The following is a 20,100-nucleotide window of genomic DNA, read 5'->3' as shown; positions in this document are numbered from 1 at the left end:
CTTCATTTAACAGCAAGAAATTATGAGGTAACTAGTCTTTAATGTCTTGGATACAGGTTTGTAAGTAAGGTAAATCAGCCTGATATCGGGAATTGAGGGCGAGGTAGATCTGAGTATCATCTGCATATCAGTGACAAGAGATGTTATGAGTTTGGATGATTTTTCCCAGTGGGAAAAGACAGAAAAGAAGTGGGGGATTCAATCTGACGAACTTCAGGCTGTTCACACATTTTCATGAACAAAATTTCCAAAAAAAATTCATGACTTTTCAAGGACCCACGATCAAATTTCCATGACCATTCACAACATGTAACACGAACAGAACTGTATTGTATTCTTTCCTCCAAATGTTAATTATATCATTATATGCGGTCAGCAGATATGGAGCAGTAGAGCTCTAAGATAGAGGGGGAGTGACAGTTCAGTTGGCCCATTGGTTAAATTGCTAAAAAAAAAAAGGAGAATAAATTAATATTGATCTGAGCGATAACAAAGCACTTTAAACAGTCTGTAGGAGCAACACTGCTGTTTGTAGCTTGGTGATGTAATATAGTAGTGAACATAGTCAAATGTGCTAGAAAAGTAAGCAGAGCTCTGACCCATAAGTCCACCAGATTTGGTTGGAGATCGAACCAAAACAAGAAAGTTCTACTTGAATTTGTCCATCATGTGGGGAAGTGAGATGGTGCAAATATTCGTAGGACGGAAGCGTAATGCGACCATACCTTTAGTGTGTAGTAGGGGCAGAGATGATGAGGAAGTTTAATTTCGATAGCAAGTCCAGATTTCTGTTGTTCTCTCCATACTGAGTTTTGGATTTTGCTTTGTTGTAACTTCCTGTGTGAGGGGGGAGGAGGATTGCCGCCAAAACAGGTTTATCTCTCTTGCAGCCCAGATGATTAGTTGAACTGATAAGATGTTTTTGCTCTTGCTTGCTACATTAATGCAGTGTGTCTCCATTTTACATTACATTTTGAAGTTGTTATGTACTCCATCTACAGTCAAAAGTACCGAACAGAGAATACTCTGCCGTAGCCCGTTTATTACAAGACATAATATGTCATCACTCTGGAGCAATGAGATGCACCTCAGTTTCAGGTTATTAGTCCATCATCCTTCAGTTAAATCCTTTGAATCAACTGCCCATGTGCCTCCTGTTGCTTCAACACACACAGAATAGGTGTGTAAGTGAGCAAGGAGAGTTGAATACGGCTGTTTTGTTTTTTATTGCCCCATAAACCTCAGCTGGGACCTGAGATTGCGAGAAAGAAGAAGAAATCTAGGCTTGTTTGAAAGATCTCATACACACACACACACACACACACACACACACACACACACACACACACACACACCACCCAGTGCGGCAGGCTCAGTGCAGGAGTATGATTACAGGGCTATTTACATTACAACATAGAGCTCCAGAGAAAGAGAGCGAGAGATTGGCAAAGAGGGAGAGAGGGAAGATGGTTTCCAGATGTGAGGTGGAATTCAGAGAGCTACAGAGAGACTCCCCTCCTCCTCCTCTATACAGAGATCTAGATCAGCATGAGCACGTCATAATGGAGAGAATAGGAGACAGACAGAAACCACAAAACAGAGGAGAGGGGAAAGGCGTTGCAATGCAGGGGTGAATGAGAGGAATTCGGGCCAGCGGAGGGGAAAGAAGTGATGGAGATGAGGAAGGAGATGGAAAGAAGAAAGACGAATGAGGAGAGGGAAGAAAAGCAGGGCCTCTTCGTCGACCACAAGTCCAGAAATCTAACTGGGGGAAATTCAGTTGGCGGGCAAAGAAATCCACCAAAATTAAACAGTTTGCAGAACTGTTTTCCAGAAAACCAAGCTTTACTCCACAAGTGTTTGTAGCCGGCATGCTTTTATCAGGCTCTTCTCTGGGGTTGTTTCTGGTACCTTTATATACAGCACATCCATTATAGGTCATGGTAAAGGCCTTTGCAAAGCCTTTAAACTAAACACTAAAACTAGGTGTGTAGGATATAAAAGCAGTATGTTTTCTTTAGTGTCTAATCACCTGCAAATAAAATTGTTGTGTTTTTGTTACCTTAGAATGAAACGTTTGTATCTACATAGGGAGCGGTAAGTACCTACGGAGTGGGCCATGTTTCTACGACAACCCAGAAAGGACAAACCAAACAATGGTTCTAGATAGTGCCATTCGCGTTTTCACATCAGCCACGCTGCAACGAGAGGTTCAGAAAAAAAATCACATTATTTTAACATGAAACTGCTTCTTTTAGTCTTTTACCAGTATAAATAAACTGTTCTGTTTGTTTTGGAGAGGACGAGACATTTGCAGATAATTTGGCTCCTGGTAGAAAAACTTCCTGAATGTAGTTTTAATATTTGCCAGATCGGTCAAATTTGTCAACACAACGAGTGTGAGGAGGCATGTGTGTATGGAGACTGGAATGACTGCATGACTGTAAGTCTATTGCTTTCACAAAGTGTTACGTGTACAATACCTACTACTATACCTACAGTATACTGCCCCTGACAAATAACACCTATATTATAATTTAAAAAAACCCTGACAAATAACACCTATATTATAATTTAAAAAAAATAAATAAATAAAACTAATACTAAAACTTAAACAATAAAAACTAAACTGAAACAAGCAAACCCACTCTGGAAACTAACTAAAACTAAACTGACTTGAAAACAAAAATTAAGAACAAAACAAAGATAAAAACTAATGAAAAATCTAAAACTATTCTAACTCTCTACTACTTCTTTCCTCTACTACTCTACTTCTACACTAAACACAAATATACCTGGCAGAAATGTGACGTAAGTCTTTTTTTTTTTTTTTGGAACAAGGTTGATTTTTCATACCAAGCTTAAAAAAAGTTTTTAACAGTTAATATTCTGAATTAAACACATCGCTTTTTTTTCCAGAGCTGATGATGGAGGTAACTAAGAAGGGAGCCATCTTGCTTCCCTCTCATCTCTGTTGAGAATTGCACATGCACAGTACAGATCAGGCCGCCAGAATGAATCAGGCACTGACACTCCTTAAAACCTTGAGAAAGGCAATACCAGGGGAACGTTCAGTCTATAAACAGTGTGCACCGTTTTGCTACGCTTTCCTGGAAATGACACCTCTAAACGGTGAGCAACGCACTTTGAGTTACATTTTCTCAGGGTTTGTTGGAGTGTCAGAGGAGTTACCGAGTCAGCAGTGACATGTATATAAACCAAATTCTGGTAAATCTTTCTTTTATTGTTCAAACAATTTTGAAACAAACTTGTTTTGGCAATGTAAACATGTGTTTACCATGTCAATAAAGCCCATTTGAATTGAATTGAATTAACTTTACTGTATTAATGGGCAGTGCACCTGCGAAACAAAACAGGGTGTTCAATTCATCCCTGTTTTCTGTTTAAATTAATGTTTTGTCAGGGCTGAACGCAGCCGCGATCCACTCCTTCCATTCTTATCTTTCCCAAAAAAGCCCTAAACACACTACACTGCATAAATGTTTACCATAGGGAACTCAAATACACTCAAAAAGGAAACTCTATACATTAGCTCACAGTAGCTTAAGCTGTACAATAACTTACCTCAGACAGACTGCCAGACGCTGCTCTGGGTCAATAGGATCCTGGTAGTAGGTCCTCTGCCTCCTCAGTTGCAGCACTAGCATCCCCAGAAGGACCTCAGACTGTCCCGCCAACATCCTAATATGTGTCAGGAACCAGCCTTGGTAGAGCTTCAGCTCCTGTATGAGACAGTGGAACTCTCCTTCTCATTCTCTACCTTGTAAAATGGGATGTATCCACAATCTCCAGCGTTTGGCCAGTGTGGAGGAGGAGGACAAAGTCATCATCATTGGCTGATATTCAGTTCATCATTTTTATTCTAAAGAATGAGCTGGCATGGGTCTATTAAAAAACTTTTATGAAACAAGTGTGACTGAGGTTCTTCAGGGCAAAATACAGCAAGGCCGAACACGACACACCAGTGTGAGCTATCTTTGTGAAACTGGCCCCAGGACATTACACTGAAGCAGCTAAGTGGAATTAAGCCATCACTAACTTTATTATTGATACCTGTGCTTTACCTCCTTCCCTCGTATTGTCTTTAATGACTAATAGATAGACTGTATATCAAGCAGCCAGAGAAAACCTCCCTCACCCCTCTGATGAAGGCAAGATAGCCAAAGGACAGGTATCTAGTTCTCTCTCTTTCTCGCTCAGTGAGTCCAGACTCAGGGCCGTTTCAGGAAATACCAACATCCACTTTTTTCCTTCGAAGGGAAACTGACCGACATTCCTCTTGGCTCTATAAACAGAAAGCTGTATGATTGATACATGCATATACACATATACACACACATTCATGCACATTTATATATTGCGCCATGCTCTTGGATATGTTTTGACATGTCAGCATTGAGAAATCCATACAGAACACATCCATAGAGACACTGGATATCTGTGTTTTGAAAAACCCCTGTTGATTTTTGGGAGGTAAAAAAAGGAGAAACCAGGTGTTTCATATACTGAAAGGTCATAAATCTCCCTCAACAGGGGTCTATTTAGATTCTTTTGCAAAAGACTTGGAGCCGAGTTCATTTTCCCACTTAAAAAGAAAAGTAGCATTCCTGGATTGGGTGTGCTGTGACTGATAACCTGGACAGAGACAAACTCCCCCTGCTCTATTAAAGCTGCACTAACCGAGAATTTTATATTTACAATGGGTCAGATGACTATGTGTGATGTCAAAGGGCTCACTCGCAGTGACAGACCTACAGATTAAGCAGCTTTTTATCGTTTTTCAGCTCATTGTCTTGGTTTTACGGCCTGCAGCGTTAGGCCCCGATCACACAGAATGCATTTTAGCAGCTGGAGCGGCTTTTTGTAATTGTTTTTAATGAGAATGTAGCTTCTTGCTGGCTGTTTTTGCGATTCTATGGGCCTGGTGTTTCTGCGCTCTAGGCGCCTGGCATTTTCGCTGGAGCGCTCTGAACTCCTCGAGTTGAAAAAACGCAGCATGTCACATCTGCTTTTTTCCCATTGTCCAATCAGATGATTTGAGAGGCGGGCCTTCTGTGGTGGTCATGACAAGTTTACAGTTGGTAAACAATGGAGGAGAAACTGGAGGCAGTGGTTGCAGGATACCCAGAGCTATACAACTTTACAAACCACAGTTACTATCTCAATAGAAAACAGCAGGCTTGGAAACATATAAGCGCAGTACTTGAAACGACCATCATGGAGGCGAAGCTCCTGGACCAGCTGGTGGTGCTAACCGTGATCCACCCTCTTTTTTAGAGTCTCATGTACCCACACAGATCTCTGTTTCAAAAAATTCTGATAAACCCAGTGTACACCACCAGCCCAGCACCAAATTTCAGGCAAAATTCAGCAGCTAGCTAATGAACATAGTGAAGCATTTGGCAGCAGTTGTCTAACTTCAGTATAAACTTGGCATGTATGTTGTTATGGCTACAACTTATTTAATCTATTTAATCAAGCTATTATCACCAGCTGTAAATGTCACAAGGGCTGGTACTGTTTGACCTCGTGAGACTCTTTGTGTGTGTGTGTGTGTGTGTGTGTTACCACCAAAGCATTTTTGAGTACTTAAGCTTATGTTTTGTAGGACACAGTTACAAAACTTTACAAGTGTCTAGTTCAGATCACAATAAAGGCCGTGATCAAAGATGGGTTTGGTCCGAGCAGGTGCCATTGCCCCTCCCCTCAGGCTACACCCCTGGCAGACATTCACTTTAAGTGGCAGATTGCTGTATCGTGGTTGTAGTTGTTCGCAAGCTGGTGTCTAGTTTAATCTAAAAAGTGTCAGGAAAATGGTGAAAATTGCCCCTCACGATCATCTAGAACACAGGATGAGGTATTCAAATAGCTTGTTTTGTCCGGCCGGCAGTCCAAATCCCAAAGGTATTGAGTTTGCATTCACATAAAAAGAGAAAAAACAGTAAATCCTCACATTTGAGAAACTGGAACCCAAGAACATTTAACATTTTTGCTTGGTGAGTGACAATAACAATTCATTTATTATTTAAAATGTTTCATTTGCTAGTGATGACACAGCATTCCTTTTGAATATGCCCGTACTATCAATGGCAGCGATTGAACTGTAGTTTTCTGTAGTCTGGATGGTAAAAGATGTGGCAAGATACTTTTTGGTTTTATTCAGCTACCTAATATGATAATAGTACACTGACTGAGTTCATGCCCCTTAATCATATACAGTGTTACTGTTTTTAATGGCCTCTTTATAAGAGAAAGTGCAGGTCCTGTTATTTTAAATCTGTGTACTACATGCTGTAATTTTGAAGGCTTGGCAGATTCCTCATCCAGTGTGAGTGATTTCCTGGCGTTATGCACCCATAACATGAACTCCCTATTACAGTAAAACTAGTTCATTGTCATCAAAAACATCCGTCTTTGCTCTATTGCTCAATCAAACCTGTGCATCATTGCCTTTTCCTCTGTCTGGCAGCTGAACGCCAACTTACCCCGTCTAATTGGTTTGACCGAGTTTTCTGTGAGAGGAACTGACTGAATGTGTTTACATTTTCTTGATTTTGAAGCTTTGTGTTTGTTCTCTTATCTTAACTTTCACTCTCAACTCTGACATAATAATCAATACAAATTACACCACAGAAAAAGCCTCCCTGTTGCAGCATCAACGAACAAAAAGTGTAACTAATTAAACTATTTTTTTCTATCTGGAAAGAAAAATACAGAATACACACAGCGTTTAGATTTATGTGACTGATTTAATTGAATTTCCTGAGTGTCTTGACATCCCTGCTGCACCAAAGACGGAGAGATTCAGGATGGAAAATCCCAGGATCTGGATTCCTGGAATTAATCTCCAGCAAAGCCGCAGCAACACTGAATGTATTGGTGGAAACACTGATTAACACATACATTAAAATGGTGGAAATCCTCTGTCAACACCACTTCACCCTGAGAGGGTCCTTCCTGATGGTTTATTGGCACTGTCATGTGTAGACACTTATGTAGTGTGTGTGTGTGTGTCTGTGTGTCTGTGTGTCTGTGTGTGTGTGGAGGAATTTCTCAGTCCCAGCATGCCAAAACTGATCTTAGTGACCGTGTGTATGTGTATTATGCTGTTGAAATGGAGCTGCTGAGCTCTGGAACTGATACAGACTGACTCTGTCTTTGTTTACACTGACACACACACACACACACACACACACACACACACACACACGCTCTAGTGATGACTTGGACAGCTTTGATCAATTTCAACATGTTTGGAATGAATCACTCAGACAACATTCAGTCTGGGCATGTTGGAATTGAGAAATTCATTCCACTATCGCCACTCCTCTGTGAATGGCCTGATGATTAATGTGATTTGGATGTTTTTGTCACTTTCAAGCCAATTTTTCATGCAGTGGGCTCAACACTGAGATGATACTTTGGGTGACAAAGCATTTTCCCAGGAAATAAATCTTTAAACTTTCACTTAAAACCTCACTAATCCTCTAACTATTGAAACATGTAAAGACGTGCGCTGTCATGGATGGTGCTTTACCAGGTCTGTGTATTTTTAACTTAAATGATCCTACATTTAAGTAAACTGGCCAGTTGGCTAAAACTGACTACTTCTCTTGATTGTGTGTGTGTGTCTGAGAGGTTTTAGCAGCAGGGAATCTCAGGATCAACCCTTATGTCACCTCGCAGCCACACACACTCAGAGCAGTAGTGGCTATAGGTAGATAAGCTGTCTACTTATAGTGATTAACTGCGACAGGCTGTTGCACGACTGCTTGGCCCCCTGCTGAGACGGATAGAATGATTAACACAAGGCTGTTTTTATAGCGTAATTCACAGTAAGGCATGGCAAAATCAGAAGGATGGTTTTGATTCCACTTTTATTTAGCATCCATGTTTGCAGATGGTGGTGGCACATACTGTACATACTTTTTTTGGTGTATTTAAAAGGATAGTTTTGGAGTGGGGTTGTATGAGACAGTTATCTATAATCAGTGTATTACCTACGGTAGATGGCGGATGGTGTTTCCCCGTTTGGAGAAGCAGGCAGGAGTACTGCCACAAAAGCTAAGCAATGTGCTGCTGTGGACAGGGTCAGCAATAAAATGTATTTTAGCCACCTAAAAAAGTCCCACCTAGAACGATCAATATTAGTTTAGTTAGTTTAAGTGTAGGCTATATTAAGAGTAATTTCATCTCGTTACCTTTCTGTCAGACAGTGATTTCTACTAGGAAACTGAAGCCTTTATATCGCTCTCTTCAAAGCCAGACTCAATTGAGAAAAACACTGATTTAACATCACTGAAAACAGGTCTACCACTGCCTCTATCAGATAGGTTGTTTGTGTTATTATGTGACTTTTGTGTTTAAAGTGGTTAGTTTGGATTCACCAAAGTCACACAATAACACAAACTAACTAACTGATTGAGGCAGCAGTAGACCAGCAGCTCCTGTGTTCAGCGAGCCAAAATGACTGTTTTTGTCAACGGAGTCTGGTGGCTTTGAAGAGAGCATAGATGTCGAACTGAAGTGGCTCTGCACAGGAACAGGCTATCTGACAGAAAGATAAAGTGGTAAAAATACTCTCAGTAACACTTAAACTGTGGTAGATTTTTTTTAGGTGGAACTTTTGTAGGTGGCTAAAATATATTTTGCAGCTGCCCTTGTCCATGTTAGTGCATTGCTCAGTTTCGGTTTCAGCGCTCCTGCTGTTTCCCCAAACTCAGGACGTGCTGATAGACATCTACTGTAAGTAATACAGTGACTATGGATAAGTACCTCAACCCCACTTCAAAAAACTGAACTATCCATTTAAAATCAAACCACAGCCTTCATTATGAAGGTTCTGTCACCAGCATCAGTCAACTAGGAAAATCAATGCTGTCATCACTAAGTGCTGTATATTGATTAATTTTGAAAATGCAAATCCATTATATGAAAGTGGAACAACACAGTATACCAGGAAAGTCTATACTGAGTGGAGCCCAAGTACTTAGACTGGATATTAAATCCAATATGTCCCTGTATGCCTGAGGACTAGACGCAAAACTGTTATGTGGACATAAACAGTTCTATCAATAAGTTCTCAAGGTCCAACAATAAACAGCACTTAATTTGCCTCAGTTTATACTGTACTGTACGAAAATACTCTTGCTTCAGGGGTCAGATACATTAGTTGTCTATATTTATATCAGTCAAATGAGCAGGATATTAAAAGAATGGTCATTGTGTAGGTGTAGGTCCAGTGATGAGTAAACCTGAATGTTTTGATAAAGTAGATTTGTCCACACTACCTGCCTACTGTGGCATTAATCTGTCCATATCAAAGACAAATTTTGCTTTTCATTTGTTGGTTAATTAAATAACTTCCTCCTTTACAAAGCTAAACCTTCGTTAACTGATTTTTTTTCTCCCTTTGAGGAGGTGCAACAAGTTGTGAATACGGCATTGGAATGTCGTCATCATCATCAAGTTGATAACGCCGATCAACTTAGTGGCGTATTTACACATCCGGCAGACATGTAGCAACATTCATTTGCAGTCGTGTTTCTGTCCACCTGACAAATGAAAGTCCAATATTATCTCTCCTTGCTCCTCCTAGCCCTGATTTGCTCCCCACCAACTCCTGGGGAAATATCAGGCTCTCTAGCAGCTAAATGTTCTACAATATTCAACAGCTAATGTTGCTAAATTTAAAGTTGAGGGCCATAAAACCAGATCAATGAGCTGAATGATGCTGAAATGCTCTGGCCACATATTACCAGCAGCTTATCAGGACATTGGTTGTCCGTTCAATATTTCTCTAGCTAGCTAGAAGTTGACATTGTCTACGTAACAGACCTAATGTTTCAGTAAAAGTGATCCCTGCCAACATAAAGAAAACAACTTTAATTTCTACACTGTCATTTGCAGACCAAGGGACCGTACCTATGTTTCCCGGGTCCTATGTTTCCCTATAATATAGGGAAACATAGGACCCTTTTTCCGGAAAAGGGTCCTGTGTTCCCCGGGTCCGATGTTCCCCCCTAAAGATGAAAGAAAAATGCACTTACCTCATGTGATCGCGTGATTCAATGTCCAAAGGCGCAGACAACGCTCCCCAAGAGTCACATATATTTAGAAAGGGCTCATTTTCTCCACTATAATTGCCGAATTCTGCAACAAATAGCCTATGCGGGGCTTCCCTGATTTAATTCAACATTTTCCCACATAGTTTAATGTAAGTGCATTTTTCTTTCGCGTTTCAGGGGGGGAACATAGGACCCTTTTTCGGAAAAACGGAGAACATAGGACCCTTTTTCGGAAAAACGGAGAACATAGGACCCTTTTTCGGAAAAAGGGTCCTATGTTCTCCGGTTGCAGAACATAGGGGGGAACATAGTACCCGGGGAACATAGGGATGACCCCCAGGCCAGCCTGTAAATGCTGGGAAAGCATGTTTTTTCTACACACATAAGAGACACTATTACTACTATAGATTTGATTAATTAAACTCACTATAAAATCGGTACCCAACAGCCATTAACACTATGAAGTAATAGACTGGCAGGTTTTAGTGAATTCCATTGATGTTTTGAGACAGTTTAGCAGCGCTAACGTTGCTCAATGCCATTAGCCTATGTTTTGACAATTCGCTTTAACGTTATTACGTTGGGATAATGTTAAATGCAGACTCAAGAACTACAGGTCCTTGTAGGCTGTTTTTTTACCAGGGGTTAAACAACTGTATGGATAAAGCGTTAGATCTTTTTGTTTGATCAGAAACTGCCCCAAAATTGCCATCATCTAACCCACCATACTCCATTTAAATAAACAATCAGTTTAGTCTGTGAAGAGCCAGCATATTTTTACATCTGATTGGGAGAATTCACAGTTTATTTCAACCAGCCCAGAGTTGGTGATTACTAAAACAGTGGAAAGATGAACCGAGAGTGTTTAAATTGCAGCCAGGCTACTCTCACTTAAAACTGGATCCATTTCAAAAAATGTTCCTATTAATAAAATAGAGTCCCGGGTTGAAAAAATACCCTTTAACTCTTGATTTCTACATTTATTTGATGTGTAGAAAGCCACACAGTAACTCTTCAGAATGGTAGTGAATGCTGTGTGTCCCCCCTCAGCGTTGAAGGATGCAGTCTTTTGTGGGCGTTCCCATAAATGTCAACTGCATCTGTCTGTCAGGGAGAGATCAATTATGGGTTTTTTGGCATATATTGTTAATTAGGTGCACAATATGACGGGGACCGGGTACTTTTCATTTCATCTTGTCTTCAACGTTATCCAATCAATGCATCTATTTAAACCCAGTTATTCATCAGAGAAATAAAGTCTTACTGTTGGTCATTTTACCGAAGATACAATTTTGTGGATAACTAAACAGTGGAGAGACAAAGAGAATAAGGACATGAGGGGCAGTCTCTTGTTCACACTTGCCTCCTCCCTAACTCCACCCTCTTTATCTTCCCTCCTCCAGCCCTCCCTCTGCTGCATTACTAGCCGTGGTGACCAGGAGGAGAGGAGTGAGGCATGCAGCAGCCACTCAGTCAGTCATTTAGTCAATTGTTTTTCTCTTGAGCTCATTGTACCACTCCATGAGTTTGTATTTTACTTCTGTGAGACGCGATTCTTCATGAAAAGCCTTTTTCTTATTTTTTAAAGACATTCCTGATTCATTTGAAAAGGACATTCTTGTTTTTCAAACTTTCTTCCCATAATTCAGTGCTTCCTGTGTGATATTCTGATCCTGTTATAATCCTTTGGCTGCCGTTGTATGTGAGTACTGGAGTGGTTAGGATTGGCTTGCTGTTGTGGCTCTGCTGCCAAAGTTTGGAGAAGGGAGCTCTGTACGAAATTTGACTGTAGTAGAGCTCAAAGGGGGGAGGAACCTCAGAGGATGGTTTGACCTGGAAGAGGGAGCGATCTTCTCTTGTGGAGTGGCATCTTCTCTGCTGCAAAGAGAGAAGTCGTCGGTTTTCAGGAAGAAAAGGGAGTCTGATGTGGGACAACTGCACAGGGCGTTGGATGATTTGACTTGGACAAACCAGGAAAAAACATTTATTCTGCAAACAGGGAGAAAGTGTTTCATTTTAGGAAAGAATCTTTGCCTCGCTTCAGTTGTTCATCATGGCTGGGATGTATGGATGCTTCAAGAGCAGGAAGTAAGTCTCTTTTGTTATAATGCCATTGCATTTTAATCACATATATTAGCAGTAAATGATAATGATGAAATGATATTGTGATGCTCAATGCCGTTGTACCACCCAACTCACTGAATCACAATGTATTACAAAATCAACCATAAAATATCTCCTGAGATTGCAAAATCTTGTTTGACATAACACCTGCCAACATAATATTACTCATCTCAACTCATGTACAATATCGTGTGTCATTGGGTGTGGGCGACAGTTGGCTCTTTAAAGGGATTTGTCATTTTCAATACATATATCTTAATGGGCTGCTTATAATACTAAACAACAGAGCATGTGTCAACAGTCACAAACTCTGCTACTGGATTTTTTTCACAAGTGGCCAAACATGCTGACCACAAAGCAATCCAACTGCTGACAGAAAAATATTTTCTCGCTGTGCGTGGATTTTAATTATCATGTTGGGTTTTTTCCCCAGAGTTGACACTGTCTTTTGTTGCAGCTGTCTAATCAAACTTTTGTTTCTCTTTGTTTACCGAGACAATTGATGGCTTGTAGTTGGTGCTGACAGTCAACTGTATGACTCAGAGCTGATGGACTGAAGAGCCTGATTTTACCCTGGAAGTGAATGACTAATTAGAAAATCCCAGCACCAAACGTGCTTTTGTTTTTTGGTTTTATGGAAGAGAATCAGGTGGATGATTTCCTGTAAATTGTCTCTGATGCAGTATCAGTCATACTGTTGCTCAACTGACGACTTGATAGTTAATAGCTTTGGGATGTATTAGACTCTTTCCTCATTTAAATTTGAGTACATGTTTTCTCTTGTAGCTGATGGTAGTGGTTTTAATGCTTTGACTGGCTATATATAGGAGTGGGCTTGGCAGTGTGATCAGACCACAGAGGGTTAGGATAATGAGTGCTTTTAGCTTTTTGACTATAGTAAAGTAGCTTTTCTTGTAGCAGAGCTGAGATGTGGTGTTGGGCACACTGATACCCCCTTCCACTTTCTTTGTCTTTGGCCTTTCAGACTCATGACGTGACAACAATACAAGCTTTTATGGCCCACTCAGCAGAGTCGACTTAGACAAACATTTTGTTTGTGTGTGTGACACAGAGAGAGAGTGAATAAGGAGTGGGGATGAGCTGCGAGACAGCTACACACAGATTCAGCTAAAGAACCACGATTGTGTTCTCCTGGAATAGATTCATACTGAAACGAAGATTAACTTGAATCGCCTCTTACTACAAACTGTCAGTATGCAGATAAACTCAAGACTGATTGTGCCGTTTAAACTGAACTCATGAAGACGCATTTTCAACACAGGAAGCAGAGTACATCATATGCTTGGCGTGTAGGTGGTTTAAGTCCTTAGCACACTGTTGAAAAAGACAAACCCAAAAAAAAAAAAAAAGCCATTTTTGCTAGCCTGTCACAACTTGTGATCTCAGAGCTATCAGGAAATGTTCACTTACAAAGTCGTGAGAACCACAACACTTTGTTCAAGTTGACTTGCACAATAAACACACTCCCACGTGAAAGCAGCATAAATCTTGTTCAAGCATGTTCAGATCTACAGTTTACTAAAACATCCACTGCCTAGTGATCTAACCTCTTAAGCAGGGTAAAGCAGCCCTGTTGAGCTTAAGATTTCACAACTTGCTGTATTGATGTGGGGATCTAGTGAGAGCAATACACAGTATATGTACAGTTTGGAGGATCAGTGTGTCCCTTTGGATATTTCCAGTAGCGGTGCTGAAGCGCGTGAGTTTTATTTTGCACCGTCAAAAGATATTTAGCACCTCCACTGACACAAGAGGGGCTTTAGACACGTATTTACACGGTTGTAGATGCCAGATTAAGTTTAAGATTTTGAGGCTTATCAAAATGTACACTTAAATTAAACATGCAGTACAAATGACACTGAATCAAATTAAATCATGTCAGCTTAAAAGTATGCCAAAAAATGATCCTCTTTGGCATCTGAAAAATAGCTCAATTTGACACATACACAGATATTTTTTGAAACCGATATCTTTCCCCTTTCTTTTAAAGAGTAATTCTGTCCTCATGAACTTCATTCTACAAAGTATCTCTGTCCATACTAAAACCCAAAAACGTCTCCAAGCTCTCTCCAGCTTCAGCTGTCTTCAGAAGTTCCTATCGTCACAAAGGTAGCAAAGTGTACAGGTTAGCGTTAACTGTTTTCAAAACATGTACTGAACATCACATTCTGTACTGTATGTGCTCCGCCCCCTCAATTGCTTTGCTATTGGTTTATCCCTCCGAAGCACCGCCTTGGCACCATGAAAATGATCTTTTTTACTCACTGGCCAATCAGAAGGTAGTGGGCAACTAGTGCCCTTCCCCTATATAAACCCCTCACCCCCACGGCTTGACTCCCTTTGGAATCTCAGCCACATGGGATTGGGGCCAGCTGGGCTTGTAGTTAGAGGACTACGTACATACTAATCAAACTGGAGTTACAGCCAGGTAACTACATTTCTATTTTGTATGTGCTCTGACCTCTAACAGGCTTCGCTATTGGTTAGAGAGCTAAGCACATATTCATAGAACTGGAGTTACAGCCAGGTAACTAATATTTATCGTTGATTCCCGTTCAGTATAAGGATGAAGGAGCTTACTCAAATATGCGAGTGAGTCTCTGGACATGCAAAAGTTTTCCTTCCAATCCTCATCAACAACAATCCCACTCTTTAAAGTGTCCCACTATCTGCAGGTTTTGATTGGGTCTGATCCACAACTGTAATTTCTGGTGGACTTTAAACTGTGGGTGCTTAGGTGGAGCAAAAACAGCTGGTTCAGCAAATACCTCCATTTATCCATGAAGTGATGTAGCAATGCTAGGTTACGGTGTAAAGTAATTATTAGACCAAGCAGTGCTAACAAAATATTAGTGAACCAGTTGAATGCCGCTGCTGTTGTTTCTAGTGTTACACAAAGCAACAATGGGCATGCATTAATTGAGGACATTGTTTCCCAAACACTCTATGTTTTTTTAAGTCCACACAAACAAAAGGTTACCAGAGTTTTAAACAATCTACACCTTAGAAGGTGTTTTAGTGACCTAAACTCAGTTTGTCTGTGGACGAGAGGCCTTAACATAAAGGAAAATATCTGTTTACAAAAATATCTGTGTACATGTGGACAGGGCCTAAAGCTGTGCGATAAGGAAAGTCGCATGCAGTGGGCCAATTAATGTTGAGACGCATACATACAGGCAGATGTTCTCCCCTGCAGATAAAATAACAATCACTTGATTGATTAGTAGGTGTGGGGCCAGTGGGGTGGAGATCTGGGGGAAGTAAAAAATGAATCTGATTGTCAGTAGGCGATTTTATAAGGGACGTCATTCCACTTGTTTACAAAATGACCCAAATGTGTCCCCCTTTGTCAACCCACCATTCCTCTCCATCCAGACCCAGATGCTGTCCTATTCAGACAAATCGCCCAGTGCTGATTACTGATTACCCAGTTTGTGGTGAATTCCTGCTCACACTGAAAATTGGTATTGTTAGCCCAATGGCAGCAAGCTTACTCAGGGCTGGACAGAGCTGTCCCACATCATCAGTTTACAATCCCAGCTTCTCTTTAAGATACTGCTGGTCCATGTCCTGAAACATTTTAAACAGAACCTTATTCTAAAGTCAGCAAAGTGATGTAACATGGCAAACTCATTGCTTTTCTGTGTGTGAGTTGGCGCAGTGTGGACTTTAATAATTTCAGATAATAGAGTTCAGTGGTCCTCAAGATATCTGATACTTTTGATATATATGTTGCCCCTGCTGTTACAATAGGTAGCAAGACCGGCAGTTACCTGCACCCTCGAATGACCAGCAATAACAGACTGCTAAACAGTGGCAATGTCCAGGGGTGTTTGATTTATAATCCTTTCTTGTCCTGGCTGCTTCACGTTGAGATAGTGACTATATTGCATCAGGGAAGATTTTTAGCAACAGTGCTACATGGCAGTTAAATGCAAATAGGATAAGCATGGGTGTATTTTATTTAGCCTTTCCAAAATCAAAAAAAATCTAGCAAAAGTGTAAGGAAGTGGTGAAGCAGTGTGTCTTCTGTTTTATGTAACAAAACTACTAGTGTGCCCTGCCTGGCTATAGTGTACTTAGTTACAGTCGTAACACTAATGTAGCGTTACTTAAGTGGCTGTATAAAGAGACCTGGATACAGCGCTGGAGGCAGGACCCCGTTCATTCCTATAGGCCTGTTTCCACTGCAGGAACTTCGCGGTAAATTTACGGGGCCGGGGCCGTTGGTGCGTGTCTCCACTGCAGGAACCACCCCCGAAGGACAGAGTTCTGGGACTTTTACAGGGGCTAAACAAGTCCCTGCCTCGGAGTAGGTACTCAGAACGGCCCCGAAAGACTCCTGGCTGGGGCTTGGGGGTTACTTGGTGCTGATTGGATATACTCAAGGCGGAATGTGACGTCAACAGAAAGCAACAAAATAGCCGGCATTTTTAAAACTCAGCAGACGAGGGTTAGCTCGTTCATATAGCTTCCACCGCCATGTAAACAAACTCAATAACCGGTCCGTGAAAAACATATTTTTCCCGGCGGATATCTTAGTTACAATATGATTGAGCTAGCAAAGCAGTTTTGTGTTGCTATGTGTGGTATTTATTCAGTTTTGGGAAATCACGATGTCTAGAAAGCATCAGTGGCTGCAGCTGACAGGGACAGCTAACAGCAGCATAGGCTTGGGCGACTGGACGAATATATCGCCCATTGGCTGAGTCCATTACGGTTGGTTTCATTTTTGGCGATTTTTTTGGGCAGTTTTTGTCATTTTATTTTGCTAAATTAATGGTCTGTCTCCACAGAATTAAACTCGGTACATATAGTCCATAATTAGTCTGCTGCGCGACAACTCTCTATTTTAGGATGCTCTTCTATTTTTGTCGCACTACACTCCCCTACGCGACCTTCCAGCAGATAAAAACTACATGAAATAGTGTCCTAAACGAGCACAATGTGTTTTTAAATAAACCATTATCAGAGGTGATATGTGATGATTTTTTTTCCATGCATTTACCCATGTTTATCCGTGACATTGTGTAAATGTCCGTGGCGGACATTTGAAAGCGAGTAGATGACAAACAGTACAGTAAACTTGTAGATAACTCAAATATATGTAATAACTTAGGTGGAAAATGCTTTAACTATCATGGCTCAGCAAGCGGTAAACAAGACGCTTGACGTGACGCTTACGTTTGCAGCCGGTGGAACCCGGCCGTAACGTTATTTCATAAACCATATTTGAGAACTACATCAAAAAAGATGTGCAGTTGTGCACCCCGATCGTTATAGTAGGACAGGTATGTTATCCCTATCTCCCACCTGTTTGCTGATTTACAGGCTGTGAGCGAATGCGTCCTTCTGCAGCCGTCAGACTCTTTTTAAAATGGTGTCGGACAGTCGTCTTCAGCCCGTCTTTACAGCTTATTACTCAGCAAAGATCTCAAGGTGATTTTTTTTTTTAATGAATAAGAGTATAGCCTATAGGCTGTATGTTTCAGTAAAATTTCAATTAATTAATTTTGACATTAAAGACCACAGGCAGAGGATAAGGCACAGGTAAATTTATTCAAACAGAATAAACAGTTGGTCGGTCCACAAAAGTTACACAGTAACAGTAGCCTATGATAACAAATAAGTAAATATAAACGAAGGACATTGGAAAAATAAAGTGCAAAAATCACACAATCACATAAAATAATGATGTCCACTCCCTTTGCGCTGTCTTTATAATAATGCCGTTGCGGACGTGGCAAAAAAAACTTAAGCTGTTATAGCTGTTCTAAAAGCCTCTCGTAGGCTTATTGCTTGAATAAATAAATACAAATAATAATAAATATAGGCTAAACGAAGAACAATGGAAAAATAAAGTGCAAAAATCACATAAAATAATAAAGTCCCTTTGCGCTGTCTTTAACTCAAAAACACAGTGTTTTACATGTTTTTGGAGAGGAAAACGAGCATGTTAACCTTATCTGGCTTAAGCAAAGTGCGCATATGGTTAACAATGTTACCAGCCGTGCTAAACACCCTCTCTGATGGCGTGCTTGTTGCCGGTATGCACAGATATTTCCGTGCCATGTTGGACATGAGTGGGCTCGCAAAGCACGCTGCATTTTTTTGCTGCATTCATGTGGTGTCGGGAGATCCGAGTTGCCGAGTTGTTTTTCTGACATGAGGTGGCGTTCATGTGAATTATCCCATTCTGAAAGTCATTTTTTGATTCTTTCCGACATCACATGAATGCAACATTCCCCCTCTTTTTTTTTTCTCCGCCACACACACAACTGCCGAATATATTGGCAACCGCCGGTTGATGGGCTGACGGTGGCCCGTTGGAAATTTTTAACATATCGCCCAACCCTACAGCAGCAGCAAAGCTAACATCAGGACGTCATCTGTTAAAAGCCTCCCATTGTCGGAAATGACATGAAACTACTCCAGTTAGCTCAATCATGTTGTAACTAAGACATCCGCTGGAAAAAATATTTTTTTCATGGGCCACTTTGTGAGTTTAGTGAGTTATTACAGATACCGCTATCGGCTAACAGCTAACAGCGTCCCTACGCCACTACGTCGTCCCGGTCAAAATGGTCGCGCAACAATTACATCACATCCAGAGCCCGGTAACTTTACAGGAACCTTCCTCCTACTCCGCTCTCTCAGCGGAGACATGGCGGTTGAGAGGGCCGAGCGAGGGGACGTTCCTGTAGTAGTTCCTGCCCCCCAAATAGTACCAGGAGCTTCTTCAGTGGAAACGGGCCTTATGAAAGTTACTCAGTAGCACATGAAGCCAAAATTACTCAGTTGATCGGCGCTGCTTCCGCATTGTTTGGCTAATAGAGTAAAAGCACTAGAGACTTATGCTGGCCGAGCCAGCTACTTAATCTTGTAGCTCTTCCAGACTTTCCAAACGTTATTGAACTGAATGGATCAAATCCTGATAGTGGAAGGAGTCATTTTTCAGGGGCTGTGATGCTCAGAAAGATTTATCAACTGATTTAGAGACATCTCTTTTACAATGTAAGTCTATGGGAAGCCTTTTGGGGCCAATGGCATCATGTGATGGACCTCGTAAATTGCACTACTACTGTTTGGCAACTGTAAAAATTGGCTTCAAAGCCCGCTGCACTTCCGGAGGGCCTGGTTACTTCAGAGTTTTCAGTCAACTTGCCGTTAGCTTAATTTCCTAGCTTCCTACAGCTGATTAAGTCTGCCAGCGACAGTTTCAGCCGACAAAATTGACAGTTGCTAAAAATGAGAAGCCTACTTTTAATCAGAAACCCACTGTTTAAAAGATTATTAGGATATTTGAGTGGTCCCTGTAAAATGGTAAATGTGCTGCACAAGCATGGAATGCAGGTATAACAAGAAAGGTACAAGGCTTTGCAAAGACTGTTAGCCACGACCCCTGATGTTACAAGCTTGAATATTTCAGTCCATAGCCAGCAGAGCACAAGCTGTTTTTGCCCTTTAGACAAAGTCTTGATTTAGTTTTTGCAAAAAATGCACAGGTTTAGATTTAGCCCACCACTGGTATAGAGCTCCGGAGTGTCAGTAGATGAGTCTTAAAGCTGAGGACAAGTGTGTTTTCTCATTTCCTCACCAGGCCCTATCTTTCCCAGTGTTTCCCTGGTCCAACAGCCATTATGTAACCACAGTAAGCCGAGTTTGTTGAGCAGGAATGGTGATGCAGCTGTAAATGAATGTAGACTGTGCAGTGACTGATGAGTGTTTGGTCAGTTTCTGTCTTGAGTCCATGTAAGGCTTGTTGCTAAGAGCACAGCCCCATTTCAAACAGGAGGAGATGGAGCGGAGAATGTGGCAGAGGAGAGCTGGAAGACGAGAGAAACCCCAAACCCAAAAGAATGGTTTA

The 20,100-nt window shown here is 41.1% G+C and overlaps 1 protein-coding gene across 2 annotated transcripts in view; it reads left to right on the top strand.

Annotated features, from left to right (window-relative positions):
- Positions 1-20,100, top strand: part of zgc:66433 (uncharacterized protein LOC321250 homolog) — a 71,932-nt gene that overhangs the window by 3,376 nt on the left and 48,456 nt on the right. Inside the window, exon 1 of one of the 2 annotated variants that reach the window (XM_050042125.1) lies at positions 11,526-12,176. The exons of the other annotated variant lie outside the window; for it this stretch is intronic. Coding sequence (XP_049898082.1) covers positions 12,142-12,176 — 35 coding nt within the window. The 5' untranslated portion in view covers positions 11,526-12,141. Of the gene's footprint in view, positions 1-11,525; positions 12,177-20,100 lie in introns of those variants that run through there. 2 annotated transcript variants of the gene reach the window in all.

The sequence above is a fragment of the Epinephelus moara genome, chromosome 4 (genome assembly GCF_006386435.1).
Source record: "Epinephelus moara isolate mb chromosome 4, YSFRI_EMoa_1.0, whole genome shotgun sequence".
NCBI lineage: Eukaryota > Metazoa > Chordata > Actinopteri > Perciformes > Serranidae > Epinephelus > Epinephelus moara.
Note: the sequence above shows the minus strand (reverse complement) of the source record. Positions and strands in the feature narration are given on the sequence as shown.